The sequence below is a fragment of the Dromiciops gliroides genome, chromosome 1, assembly GCF_019393635.1.
Source record: "Dromiciops gliroides isolate mDroGli1 chromosome 1, mDroGli1.pri, whole genome shotgun sequence".
In the NCBI taxonomy this organism is placed as follows: domain Eukaryota; kingdom Metazoa; phylum Chordata; class Mammalia; order Microbiotheria; family Microbiotheriidae; genus Dromiciops; species Dromiciops gliroides.
This window is the reverse complement of record NC_057861.1, coordinates 352,665,931-352,681,279: the sequence shown is the minus strand read 5'-3', so window position 1 is coordinate 352,681,279 and position 15,349 is coordinate 352,665,931. Positions and strand designations below refer to the sequence as shown.

Genomic DNA, 15,349 nt, shown 5'->3' with positions numbered 1-15,349 from the left:
GAATTGAACTCAGGTCCTCCTGAATCCAAGGCCAGTGCTTTATCCACTAAGACACCCAGCTGCCCTCTTTGCATAGTCTTCCTTAATGACACTGAAGTCTTCCTCAAAGACTGAACACATCTGTCTGAAATGACTTCGGTCAGGATAAAAATTAACTAAAGCAATATCTACAGTGTTTAAAATTTCTTCTATCTTTCCACTACCAAGACTTGCTCTTTCAGTTACTACGGAAATAATAATCCGGGTTTACAAAAGTAGTAGCGAGTATCAGTGGCTGGGTCAGGGCAAGAAGACGGCAGCCTTCAATGCAGCACCAGGGTCCCGAGTAAGGAGAAGCAGAGGCAATGGCAAAGCCTACAAAACAGTAACATCTACTTCTCCTCTGATGACTCCCGTGACTCCCATGAGTTTATATTATAACAGGGAAAAGACAACACTTGATAAGAGAAGTGTTGGCCATGGAAGGAAGCTTTGGCCTGAGGATTTTGTAAATCCTTGTAGGATGGTGAATTAACTGATCCACAGGAAAACAAGATGACGTACCCTTTCCTGAAATGATAGCAGTATTGATTGAAGAGCCCAGTGTTGGGTTGGAGGGCAAATATCCTGATTTTCAAAACAAGGAAGAGGAAGGAATCTTCAATCTACATGCCAGTAAGCTTAACTAGTATTTGTGGCAGAATTCTAGAACATACTTTCAGCTAAAGGTAGGATTTAAAAAAAAAGCAAAAACCAAAATCAAGTTCCCCAGAACTTCTGGGAAGACAAAAAATTTCTAAAAACCAAATATCTCCAAGAAAATGACACTCTATTAAGTTATAATTTTCAAGTTAGGGTGTTTTGAACTGTTTAGTGTTGGTAAATACAAGGGAAAATAGTCATCTCTACAAAAAAAGACAAATTAATCAGTATAATCTAGTAGATGAATCATAGTGTAAAGAATTAATTGTTATTTGAGGTTTTTATGCCTCAGTGTGCACTGGCCTGAGGCTCCCCAAACCTCACGGTGCTCCACCCACTGGTTGTAGCCGTTGCCATGGCACTGGCACCTCACGTCATCACCACTCGCCAATGCCTACATGGGCCTGGCAAAATTATAATGACTGCAAGCCTAGTGAGGGCAGTCATGTGACTGTCATAGCAGCCATCCAATTGGCTGGGGGCTGTGTGGAGTGTGCGGGGAGGAAGGAAGTGTTTTTTTCTTTCCAGCATTCTGGCTAGAAGCTGGAAGGCGACAGGAGCTCTGCTGTGTATTCTCAGCTAATTCCTGGGCGGTAGTATTTTTCAGGCTGTATAAATTTCCCTTTCCCCATTTTATTTCCTTTCCGTTGATCCTACTGATCCTGTTTGTGGTTTTTTTTTAAGTTCGTTCTTTTTAAAATAAATCCTGTTCTGTTTTGAGAGAGGCTGCCAGTCTCCTTCCTGGCCCCAATATTGCGGTGAGCTGCTTAGCTAACACTCCCCAATTAAAAATTGGTCCCCACAATAGTGACAGCTGATACTACTTAAACATAAACATTTGAGAGCCCCATTTCTAGTCTTAGCATTACCACACAGAGAAGTTATTTGATTTTGGATAACTTCTAATCCTTTGGCACCTTAATTGTATTAACTTTTAAAATATAATTTTATAGTGTTACTTTAGTAGCTCAACAGAAAGCATTACCAACAGTTGAGTTGGTATGATAAAAGGACTGGACTAAGTCAGATCCTGTTCTGGGTTTTAGTCTTGGTTCTGTCATGACTATCAAAGTGTAGACCGATCTGTTTGGGAGGGTATTATCAAGTTCTTCATAGAATTTCTCCACCACATTATTCTCAGACACTGATATTGTTGCATAAGTAGCAATTATTTTCATGGTGGTCTTTTTCAAATTAATTTGTATACCATCAATACTGCAATACATGAAAACCAAACAGCTCATGAAATATTTCTTGTTGCCTTTGGTAAGGCTTATTCTACTACCTTCTTTTCTTTACCTCTCCAAGGTGTATCTGTGAGTTCTCCTTACATTTTAGCTGAAAATTCCTTCTTTCCTGTGGTTTCATTTATAGCAAAAATGTGAACATTGTTATGATTCAGCTGTTCCAGCAAAATGTGTACTTGGTCAATGAACAAGGATCTCACATTAGTACTAATAGTCAAACTGAACTCTTAACTCTAAGATGAACTCTAATGGTCAAGTCAAATTCACATCTCTTATTATCATTTGTTAAATGGGGGGAAAAAAAGTCGTCATTACTAACATACACAAAAACAGCCATAATCCTTTTTGGGAAATATAACAAGAGATTATGGCAGTGATACTGTTCACCAATTTACAATTTAGTAACTGTTTTTCTTAGAACTTACCTCTCTTAGTAAAAGAATGAAAGAAGCAAAGTAGAAGACATAGACCATTCCTACTAGCCAGTGCAAAAACATCGTGGTACCTGGAGCAGACTGAAAGCTCAACTCTCGGTCTTTCAAAGTAGCATCAAACATTTCCTGAACAAAAGCAGAAAATATACATTTGTAAAAAAGTGGAAACAATTTTTTCTGTAGTTTAACTTTGCCCAATTTATACATCTCACTTTTTAATAAATGAATAAAATAAAATATCTACATATTTTTAACACATTTTTGACCAAGAATTTCATTTTATGATGTCTGTGTCATGTCTGTATTTTGTATCAGACTAGGAAACTACCTTGGAAACACATAAAACAAAATTTTAGATGGTTTTAAATATAGAGAAAATGGAGTGTTTTTCCAAAGAAAAACTAAAAATTATTTGCTGATAATATATTCACATGCTTGACAGTGTATATGTCGCCACTTAAAGATAACACATGAAAAAAACCTTTAGTAAATTAAAGAATATTTTGTTCTGTGATGGAAAATATTGATGCGACAATTGAAGATGCTATTTTCTGATTATAGATATACCACTACTTCAGAATATCTCCAATTCTACTGCAGAAAAAGGGAAAGGAATAAGTATTCCTATAGCACCTACTATATGCCAGGGACTGTGCTAAGCACCTCCACAAATATTATCTCATCTAATCTTCACAACAACCCTAGGAGGTAGGTGCTATTATTATCCCCATTTTATAATTGAAGAAACAGAAGCAAATAGAGGTTAAGTGACTTGCCCAGGATCATATAGCTAGTAAGTCTCTGAGATCAGATTTGAGCTCAAGTCTCCCTGATTCCAGGACCAGTGCTCTATTTTCTGTATGACTAGCTGCTTCAAAGTACATAATAATCATTACTATGACTACTTATTTTTAAAACTAAAGTCCTACTCTAATGTCTCACTGTGACATGGAGATGATCTTGGTGACTTGAAGACTGCAAGCTCTGGCATATTCTATCAAGCTTTAAAGCTCTGAGAACAGGTCTAAAGACAGAATATCATCCAAAAATCCACAGAGCTAAGTTTAGAAATATTTGACACCAAAAGGGTGTCCTATGGGTAATCAATGATTTACTTTGGCCAAACAACTCAGTTTAGCAACTGTAAAACTTTCTACAAAGTAATGGAAAAATAATGATCTACAGTAATAATTAAAGGGACTATAAGTATTTGAAAAAGCTGATAGCTTTTCAACCTATAATTACAAGTAACAGTGATACAATGGAAAGAACATGGGTTCAAAATCCAGTTGTATTACTTATATCAGCTGCATGACCTTGATCAACTCCTATCTCTGGGCCTCAGTTCCCTTATAAAATTATGGGAGTAGACTGGACTTGATCTTTAAAGAAAACTGTTAGGTCTAAAGAGACCAGAAACAGCATAGCATAACGTATAAAGAGCCAGAGCCAGGAAGACCTAAGTTCAAGCGCTGCCTTTGATACAAAGTGCTGTCAATGTATGAGTCAGGTGTTGAAAAATTGCCCATAAAAACTGGTAGATAAAGTTTCCTCAATAGGATTTCCAAATACCATTGAAATCACAGTTGCAGATTTAATTTTTTTTTAAATCTTATCTTTTACAGACTGACATTAAGATTGTAATTAATGAAAAAATCTTTAATTAATAGAAATTATTATGGCTGTAATAGCACAGGATCCTAATTTATGAATTTCTCATCTTGCCTCTTATAGTCTATTATTTATATAATTTCTTGATACCAGAAAAAAATTAGTGCTAAAAGGACTAATATAGATTGTTACTATTCTCTACCTACTATTAAAGACATAAGAATACTGTGTATTAAAATACAGTACTAGGGGCAGCTAGATGACGCAGTGGTTAAAGCACCAGCCCTGGATTCAGGAGGACCTGAGTTCAAATTTGGTCTCAGACACTTGACACTTACTAGTTGTGTGACCCTGGTCAAGTCACTTAACCCTCATTGCCCCAAAAAAAGAAAAGAAAAAAAAATACAGTACTAAAAAAAATTCCTATTACAGTTATATCTTAAATAACCCAAATATTAGACATAAATCTGATTTTAAGACTCCTTAGTTACATATATTTTCAAGAAAAACAATCTAATAAAAAGTGACTTTAAAGACACTTTCCTTAAAATATCCTTTTAAAAGAAACATCATAACTGAAATCTTAAGTTAACAAATTATATTCTAAAAAATACAATACTTACCAGAGAACATATATCTAGCCACCAGCCACAAATGAGAGGGAACACTCCAATTTCTACTACCACTAATAGAGAGACCTTAAGAAAAAACAAATTTCATCAATACTATGATAACTACAGAACAGGTGAATATTTTCAATAGTTGAAATTAAGTAAAATATAAATTACCTTAACAACAATATAGCAAACCCCTAGTAAGCGACGGGATCGTTGAAATTTCACAAGAGCTGCCAAACCCTACATCATCTCGTCAAGGAAATAACTCAGTATAATATAAGAACAAAGTACTTGGACAATATGTAATTTATGGATTACTAATTCTGAAATTAAGTTAAATATAGATGGATAAAAAGGATCTAACTATAAATTCAATTATACTACAATAGTCTAAAGAAGTTGTCGAGTCTATTCCTTAAGATTTTGAAGAGGCAAAGATAAAATCACACGTCAGGAGTAATTTAATTCACTTGCTTGAAAGCAAGACATACCAATTTTTTTTAACATCTACCTCTACAACTTGCTGTGATCCATTTAAAGCTACCAATGAAACCTGCCACAGCAAAAAAGATTTATAATGTTATTAACCTGTAATTGGGAAGAGGGCCAAAATTAGTTACAGGCACTCAGTTACAAACTTTCATTTATCAGTGTCAAACATCATTTTAGACTATCCATAATTTTTTGGTACTCTAAACTGTCTATTAATTTGCAATCTCTTGGAGGGCAGGAACTGGCTTTCGTTTTGTCTGTGTCCTATGCATTTGGCTTCCTGAGGTCCATTTGAAAATAGCCACTTAATGGTTGTCATAACAATAATTACACAAAAACATAAAGAAGATGCGATCAAAGAAAGATATGACTCACAGATTCTCTTTGGAAAGACAAAGAAAGCAGTTGGTGGAATTGGCTTCATCATTCACATAAAGGCAAAAAGAAACAATTTCTTGGTATACTAAAGTCACAGATTGCTGTACTCATGATCATCATTAGCAAAATGATTGTGATATTATGGAGCAACATATTTTGGAGATGAAGAATTGGACCAAATCAATATTAATATTTGGTAAATTCAACATAAACTTGTACATGGGGGAGGAACAATATGTTGACAAATGTATTAGGAAATATCGTTCAGGATTAAGAAATGAAAGCATTATCTAATTGATAAATGGATAAAGGATATAAAAAGGCAGCAGAGAAAGGATGAAATTCAAGCTGTTGAGAACTATATAAAAAAGAAATGCTCCAAATTCTAAAAATTACAAATTAAAGCAACTCTGAGGTTCTACTTCACACTCGTCAGATTAACAAAGTTGACAAAAAGGAGAATGAAAAATGTTGGAGGAGCTGCAGGACAACAGGAACATTAATACACAGCTGGTGGAGTGGTGAAATAATCTTGTTGTTTTAAAAAGTAATTTGGCATCATGTCCATGTGTGCATACCCTTTGACTTACTTATATCACTACCTAATTTATACCCCAAATAGATCAAAGAAAGAGGAAAAGGACCCATATTTAGAAAAATGTCTTTAACAGTAATTATTGTGGTAACAAAGAAGTGAAAACTAAGGGGTTGCGCATCAATCGAGGAATGGCTAAACAAACTATGGCATATGAACGCAATGGAATTGTATTATGTCATAAGAAATAATAAGACAATTTCAGAGAAACTTGGGAAAATTTCCATGAACTGATGCAGAAGTGAGCAAAACCAGAATAGTTTATATAATAGCATCATAAAGACAAGCAACTTTGAAAGACTTAAGAATTTAGATCAATATAATGACAACCCTGACCTAAGAAAACTAAAGAAGTAAGCTACTCACCTCCTGAGATGTGATAAACTCAAGATGCAGAATGAGACATAGATTTTTGAAGATGGACAAAATGGAAATTTGTTTTACTTAAGTATGCATATTTGTTAAAAGGGCTTTGTTTTCAATGGGGGAAGGTGGGAGGAAAAAATAAATGCTTGCTAATTTTTTAAAATAAAATAAACTTTAAAGGATTAAGAAATAAAAGAGGCTAGAGGATTGCAGATCATTCATAAGTGTCTCCCCTGTACAGCATAAATAACCTCTTCAAGAGTTAGAAAACATGGGGGCAGCTAGGTGGCACAGTGGATAAAGCACTGGCCCTGGATTCAGGAGGACCTGACTTCAAATCCAGCCTCAGACACTTGACATTTACCAGCTGTGTGTCCTTGGGAAAGTCACTTAACCTTCATTGCCCCACCCCCCAAAAAGCAAAAAAAATTTAGAAAATGCTATACATGACAAGAACTAAACACTGTAAAATGTAAAATTGTATATGACAAAGGAAGTCATTGGTTATCTTTGTAGGGGTCATTTTCAAACCAACTGTATGCATACTATCAAATACTAAAATAATAGGAGCAAAACAATGTCAATACCCAATTAGAAGGGAAAAGGTTACAAAATCAAAGACTCTTAGAACTGAAAGGGACTTCAAGAGGCCACACAGACCTCCCTTTACCTGAACAATAATCTCTACAATATCTTCAATAAGTAGTCAGTCAGGTTTTGCTTGAGGACCTCCAGTGAAATGAAATCAATTCCCCAGGTAGCTCATTCTTTTTTTGAAGAGTCTGATTATTACTAAGTTTTTCCTTGTCCCAAATCAAAAGCTGTTTCTTTTAACTTTCACTTACTGATGCTAGTCCTAGCAGGTGGAATGGTCCTAATCCTTATATAGGACAACCTTTCAAATACTTTTAGATAGCTCTCATATCCTCCATCTACAACAGTTTTTCACAGAACATAATTTGGAAGCCCTTCACTAACTTTACAAATGAGAAAGCAGTCTCTAAGAAGCTTAAATGACTTGCCCATGATCATATCACTGAACTGGCATACAAATCCAGTTCTCCCAACTACCAGTCTAGCATCTTTTGTACTACTCCACATGGCCATTAAGAAACAATAAAATAGGGGGCGGCTAGGTGGTGCAGTGGATAAAGCACCGGCCCTGGATTCAGGAGTACCTGAGTTCAAATCCGGCCTCAGACACTTGATACTTACTGGCTGTGTGACCCCGGGCAAGTCACTTAACCCCCATTGCCCCGCAAAAAAAAAAAAAAAAAAGAACCAATAAAATAATCTCAGATACCAAACCCTAACCTCTCAAAGTGATATATATCTATAAGGAGAATTACTGAGCAGTAGTGAAGGACCAATTAAAGTTATTATGAGGGACAGCTAGGTGGCACAGTGGATAGAGCACTGGCCCTGGAGTCAGGAGTACCTGAGTTCAAATCTAGCCTCAGACACTTAACACTTACTAGCTGTGTGACCCTGGGCAGGTCACTTAACCCCAGTTGCCTCACTAAAAAAAAAAAAAGTTATTATGAGATTCAATTCAGTTCAAAGACTGTTATGTACCAAGCACAGTACTAGGCAGCAGAAACACAAAGACAAAAGCAAAGGATTCCTGCCCTCAAAAGAGCTTACCTTCTATATGTGGGAATCAACATCTACATAGTAAATTAATATACTATCCAAAGTGATTCCTGTAGGGAGGGCACTAGCCACAAGATGGGCAGGCTTCTTGTAGGTTGTTTTCTCAACAGAAATTTCAAGGAAGCCATGGATTCTATGAGTGTATTCCAAAGACACAGGGAAGAGCCTAAGAACAGGCATGTAGATGGGAGTTGAAACATCATGTACAGGAATAAGCAAACAGGCCAATGTGGATGGACTATAAAATACACATGAAGAAGAGTAAGGCACAGTAAAACTGTAACATAAGCCGGAACCAGACTGGGATGGGCTTTAAAAGCCAAAAAGCAGATTTTCTATTTTGTCCTAAGAACCACTGGAGCTTCTCCAAGCAAGAGATATGTAAAGATAAACTACCAGAGGTACCTACATTGTTGTTTTTTTTTTTTTTTAAATTTATTCATTTATTTATTTTTTTTTAGTGAGGCAATTGGGGTTAAGTGACTTGCCCAGGGTCACACAGCTAGTAAGTGTTAAGTGTCTGAGGCCGGATTTGAACTCAGGTACTCCTGACTCCGGGGCCAGTACTCTATCCACTAAGCCACCTAGCTGCCCCCCTACATTGTTTTGTACAAGGATACATGACAAATTATCAGTGATATTGCTAGAAGTACATAACCAACTATTGTCGTGATTAGGCCTTCAAAATGAGATGCTTGGACCTAGAAAGAAAGAAAAAAATGAACAATTTAAGATGTTGGAACCTAAACATTCAAGGCAAATATTTTAGTATGAGGCCTCCTGGCTTTTCCTTTAGATATTCTATAAATTTGTACAACCCCCTGCTGTCTACTACATGTTAAAAAAGAATAGTTAAAAACTATTTGAAAGGAATTAACATAATTTTAAAACTTGAGATACACATACATTTATTTATATTTGAGTGGTTAAGCAGGAAAAAAGGAAAACTGAGAAAGGTTGTTGGGTTGCTCTTCCAATTCTAGGACATTATATGAATTTACCTAATAGCAGGATAAAAATAATAAATTCCATGCTACATATCTATTTTTGCTTTGGGAATACAACAGAGGAACATTTCTCTCCATCTTTTTCAGAGTAACCCTAAACTCTTATACAAGATGTCCTTTACATGGCATCTATTCATTATAAGCAACAGATACTGGGGATGTTATTTATTCTGTATTCCAGATATAATAATTACATTGTTCAGAAACAAAAATACCCATCAAAGATATGTCTCCTCATCTTGGATAGTCCCCATGACCCACAAATCAGAATAATTATTTTCAATTTCTTGTTCAATGACATTTGTGTTTATTTCTAAATTGGTGATAATTTAATGCTAAGGGATGAGGGGGTTACTCTCTTCTTTTAATGAAACTGTCATAAGTGTGTTGATGGAGGGAATTGGAGATCCGGTCTTTTGGAAAAACAATACATTTAACTATGATAATAGAGGGAAAAGATAAGGGGTAGCCGATTAGGGAATGCCACTGGCTATCTTCATTGATCAGGATATGAAGCTATTAGAGAAAGCTTTTTCAATAAAGTCGCAATGAACTTAGAGGTGACTCAACATACTGGTTAGGAAAAAGTGTCTTAGGATATTACTACCTCTATACTACTATTCTGGATATCTCCCTCCTACCTTCACTATTGCAATTATCATTTGGAGACAGTTATTGCCAGATACCCCTTTCAAGAACGTCAATGGAGAGCCACTGGAGTGTAAAAGATTACACTAGTACAATATAAAAATAAAGGATCACTGACACTGAATAAGTAAACATTCTTGAAGCATAAAGCAATTTGGGAGGTACAACATGCCATAAAAAAGATATATTTTATTACTCAAGATTTGTCTTAAAGTATCAAGAACTTCAAAGTAATTAATTAAAATAAGTATCTTTAAAGTTTTTTAATCCATCATACTTACATATTCTTCAAATCCTAAGCCAACAACAGAAAAGTGACCAATGTGGTAAGGACAAAATGCTAAAAGGAAAAAAAAATAAAACATGAGAACTTCAAAATAATGCCATTTTCTAGAAGAGTCTACACCTTACCATCATAAACAACATAGGATAAGAGGGCAAGAACTAGTGTATGGGGAAGGTATTTGTTCTTTAATCTCTCTAATATACACATGACCAATAATGCCTATATTACCAGGTATTTTGCTATCTACATACACCATATTTGATGTCAATTTAGCTGACTCATTCCTGTGTCCAGAAAAAGAGGAGATATTGAGGAAGTGTAAAGTTATCATTTCAAGTAATGAAAAATTACTACTGTGGTGGTAGTAAAAACATAGTCAAGAACAACAGGCTCCAAAGAAGAAGTAGAAGAACATACCTCTTCCATTTTTGCAGGTATGAAGGAATAAGGGTAGATATGGAACACTGCATAATGTTGGACTTCACTGATGTCTTACTTTTGTATTATAACTGCAGAATCTAGCCAATACCTGACACTTAAAACTCTTTCACTGAATAATAAATGTGACTTATTTAAAGCCCTCACTGCAACAGATTCTAATTTTAATCAAGTCAAATGAAAGAACAATGGATAATAGGCAACTAATATGGCCTTATTTTATCTAGCTCTATAAAATATCCTAGTGGTAGTTTGACTGGTATATAGTACTAAATCCATAAACTAATTCAGATAGTATTGTCTTTTCTATTAAAGGACTCCACTAAAGTCACACAGAGATAGGATCAAATCCAGATCTTCCAATGACAAATCTAAGGCTCTTTTCACTATTTCACACTGATATCCAATAATACTAGTGAATTTAACTACCATGCATAACAACTTTTACCTAGGAAAATATGTTTAGCAATTCATTTTAAAATCTCTATTCCACTGCTAAGAAATTAGAAAGAGGAAGCGAGATGCTATATACTACCCCAAAACTACTCCATTTCCTCCTCCCCTCCTCAAAAACTCTGCTGGGCAGTGGAAAAGAAAGCTCATCTAGCTCAAGACACTGGCCATGGATACTGGGGCAAAGTCTCTGAATAGAAAAGCAGAGATTGAGTAGGGTTCTAACAGCTAGAGAAAAGAAATTTCTACTACAGAGATCAGTCGGGGTGGTAAAACCAGAGTGCCTGTGGAGACAAGGAATAAAGTTAATAGTAGCAAGATAGGTGAAACTCTGGCATTAGGAACATAGATGGGAGGGTAAGGGGAGGGGGGCGCAATGATCATCTCTAGCAGTTAGATGAGATAATAGGTCAGCTATAGTTGAGAAATAGAAAGGCAGAATTAGACCCAAGGCAGCAATACAAAGTAGAAATGAAGGGTGAGAAAAATGGTGGGCTCCATAATGAAAGGCTGAGGTTGGGGCAAAAAAACAGTTATTTCTATCAGAAGTTGAGTGGAATGGGTTGGTGGCAGGTCTGATTAGCTAAAGGATCAGGGTGAGCCATGGGTAATGCTGTAAATCTATTACAACAGTAAATGGGATAGGAAAATAAAAGGAGAGTTCAAGCAGTCAAAGTAGTAAGTCTTCGAATAGGACACCTATTTATATGAGACATTTCTACACCAAATGTTTTTAAGTCAAAGACTACCAGTTTTTAAAAAAATAAACAACAAAGGATCCAAAACTAATATAAAACGTAGCTCTCTAACAAAGAGGTATATCCGATAAATATTAGCGAATGGGCACACCAGTGTTTTCCATATTTGTATTCCCAGCATTTATCTAGTCCAGCATTTTGAAAGAACTGGGAGTTAATCAATGTTTAGTGAATTGAATACTTACCAAAGACAAGAATAAATAATGTGTTCAGAGACACCACCCAAAAGACATGTTCCTTTAAAAAAAGACATTCAAAGAACAAAATTATATACTAAAATAACCAGACTTTTCTCAGTACACATTGTAAATTTAAATAACACAAAATGTTAGTTAACTTTTAATTAGAAAAATTAAAATTCTTAAATTATGTTAAGGGCTAAAATTCTAGCTAGTCTGTCTAAAATATTTAATGAGTGGTCGCCAATAAATTATAAGCTTTAGCAAGAGTTAGACTTTTAAGCATTTATTAAGGAGAATAAGAATTTGGTAAAGAGAGAGAAAGGCCTAGATTCCTATCTATTAAAGGGAGAGCACATTTCTAGCTCCGCTCTCCACCCGAGTCCAGAGGAAAAAGAGCGCGAGACCGAGCGCCAGTCTCTTCCTTCCTCCTCCCACTAGTCCGCGTCACTTCCTGATGCCAAAGAAAAGACTCCTGGTCTTGCCCTCAAAGACCTTGGCTTCATGGGCAGAACTCTTCTACAGTAAGTCTCCAGCAGGTGGCGTTATTCCAATCGTTACAATTATAAATTTTTAAGTCTTAAATACATAAATTATGGGTATTTTCTAACTTAAAAACAACAACAATGCTTCACTTACAGAAAGCCTTCATAAGAAAACTAAACAAATGACTATTTCCTTAATATACTGTTTTGTATCAATAGATTTGTAATTATTTTTTAAATCTAATATAATTTTTATTTCATTAAATTAATAACCAAATAAAGAAAAGCACTTTGAAAAAACTATAGGCAATTTAAAACAACCATATAAAATGATGATTCAATCAATATTGTAAAATGGACTGGTTTTCTAACAACTAAATTGTTTTTGTCTTTAAACTAATGAACATAATCTAATTTCACCCATAACAAAGTAACCAGTTTGCCATGTACCTTTCCCATTTTCTCCAACAGACTGGCTCCTCAATCATTCCTACTTTATCTCTAATCTTCATTCTCAATTTATCAACCAGTTCCAACAAACAAGCCCATGTCTTCCCCATCTTTAATAACCCTCACTAGATCTTATCAACCTCTCAAGTTATCATTCTATACCTTACCTCTTCTCCCATTCACTGACAAATTGCTAGGAAAAAAAGTTGTCTACCTACCCTTGTCTGCCTCCATTTACTCTTTTCTCGGTCACTCCTCAATCCTTGCAATCTGGCTTATGACAGCAAATGAAACTGCTCTGCCTAAAGTTACCAATGATCAAAGTTACCATTGTCAAATCTAATAGCTTTTCCCTAGTCTTCATCTTGGTAGCACTGGCCACTGCTTATGACTCTTTTACTCTCTGGGTTTTCATGATATTACACTCTCTTGAGTCTCTTCTTAACTGTTTGACCATTCCTTTTGACTCTCCTTTGCTGTATCATCATTCATGCCATACCCTTTAAGAGGGTAACCCATAATTGTCTTGGGACTTTTTTTTCTACACTCTTTCAACTGATGAACTCATCAGTTCCCATGAGTTTAATAATTATCTCTATGCAAATAACTCCCAGATTTACATATCCTGCCTCAGTCTCTCTCCTAAGCTACAATATCACACCACCATACAATATCACACACATTTCGAAGTGGAAGCACCAAAGGCATCTCTAACTCAACTCACATTTTCTTCTTAAAAGTCCCCAAAGCATCTATATTCCCAATATCCCTGTCACTGCCAAGAGCACCACAGTCGTTCCTGTGATCCAAGTATGGAACTTTGTTGTCACTGTTGACCCTTCACTTTCTCTCAGTTCACATATCCAACTGCCAGCCAAATCTGACTGTTTCTACCTTTGGTATCTCTCCCTTATCTGTCCCCATCTTTTAATCAGACAGCTAGCACTTCAGTCCAAGCCATCACTTTTCACTTATACTATTGCAATAATCTTCTAATCGGTTTCCATGCCTCATCCATTTCCCCACACCAGTTATCATCCTAAAGGAGACAGCTTGCCAGACTTTCCTACACAATAAACCCCAGTTGTTCCTTCTTTTCTCTAGGATCAAATATAAAATTTTCTACTAGCAGTCAAAGCTCTTCATAACCTGGCACAACTTACCTTTCCAGTCTTTTTACATATTATTTCCCTTTACTTACTATATGGTGCAGTGAAATTGGCCTTCCTATTGTTTCTCATACATGACAATCCATGTCCCATCCCTATGCCTTCTTACTAGCTATCTCCAATACCTGAAATGAAGTCTCTTATCACCTCGCCTTAAGATCACGTTACCTTAAAGACTAAAATTAGCAACACCTTCTGCATGAGGCTTTTCCAAAACTGCTAGTTTCCTCAGAAATTTATTTTTGTCACCTATTTTTGTATATGTCTATGTCTATATCAATCTGTTTCCCAGGAGAGAATATAAGGTACTTGAGGGCAGAAACATTTCATTCTAACCTTTTTATCCCCAATTACTAGAAGAGTGCCTTAAATATAGCTGGCACTTAATGTTTGCTGGCTGAGTGAAACAACATTCACAATCTCAGCTCGCTCCTCTGGGCCATGCCCTTTAGCTCAGTGATTACCTGAAGACTGAATCCACACTATTTATATCCCCAGAAAGGGGGAGGGGGGGTGTTATTTTTAGCCCTGGAGATCCTGAGAGCTGGGTCAGGGATCTCTGATAGAGGAGAATATAGGCAGCCTGATAGATGTGCCTCACACCTGGCTGGTATTCTAGAAATAATAAAGAATGGTGCCTGGATATAAAGAAATTTTATTTGGAGTTCAATGGAGAGAGGAGAGTAGACAACAAAGAACAACATTCAAGTTTTGCCCTTTGTATACTCAGAATTGCTTTGGTTTTATCATTTTTTCTTGACTATTACAATAAAGAATTGTAAGAAATTGTTTGATTCTTAGATGTTTGCACTGAACCCTTTATTTATCCTTATTTTAATTATTTATGTTCCAATCTATATTACAATTATTTATGTTATATTCTCTTTATTAAATTGAAAATCTCACAGGGAAATGGTCTATACTTTATCTTTGTATTTTCCCCAGCACTGAACACAAAGCTCTGCACATAGTATTGCCTTAATAAATATTTTAAAACTTTATTCATAATTACAAGTATTAATTTTTCCCCCTAAAATGAATTTTCTTTCAATAAATGCATTAACTTTTTTCTTGATACTAGATAATCAAAAGTAAAGTACTCCTGTAATCTAAAGTATAAAATCACCCTGTTTAACAACTCCTTCCCCATTCTTTTTCAGAGGCAAAGAGTTCATAAGTGTGGAACACTGAATAACATTGGATGTTGGGGGAGATATTAACTAATTTTGCTCAACTGTTTCTTCTTTTAAAAAAAAGTTCATTCTCATAAGGGATGGCTCTCTGGCAGGAGGAAAGGAGATACAGAAGGGAAAAAAATCTAGGTAATATAAAAACAAAAGATACCAATAAAAATCTATTTTAAAGTTACAATGCTGTAAATCTTAAGACACTCCAATTATCA

At 35.6% G+C, this 15,349-nt stretch overlaps 1 protein-coding gene across 7 annotated transcripts in view; it reads right to left on the bottom strand.

Moving 5' to 3' along the window:
• The window catches only part of MARCHF6 (membrane associated ring-CH-type finger 6), a 98,052-nt gene that overhangs the window by 32,555 nt on the left and 50,148 nt on the right, over nucleotides 1-15,349 (bottom strand). For all 7 annotated transcript variants that reach the window (XM_043987560.1, XM_043987234.1, XM_043987483.1 and 4 more), the window contains 6 exons: nucleotides 11,850-11,901; nucleotides 10,011-10,069; nucleotides 8,695-8,775; nucleotides 4,762-4,830; nucleotides 4,597-4,671; nucleotides 2,354-2,488 (listed from right to left, as the gene is read on the bottom strand). In XM_043987560.1, coding sequence (XP_043843495.1) covers nucleotides 2,354-2,488; nucleotides 4,597-4,671; nucleotides 4,762-4,830; nucleotides 8,695-8,775; nucleotides 10,011-10,069; nucleotides 11,850-11,901 — 471 coding nt within the window. The remainder of the gene's footprint in view (nucleotides 1-2,353; nucleotides 2,489-4,596; nucleotides 4,672-4,761; nucleotides 4,831-8,694; nucleotides 8,776-10,010; nucleotides 10,070-11,849; nucleotides 11,902-15,349) is intronic.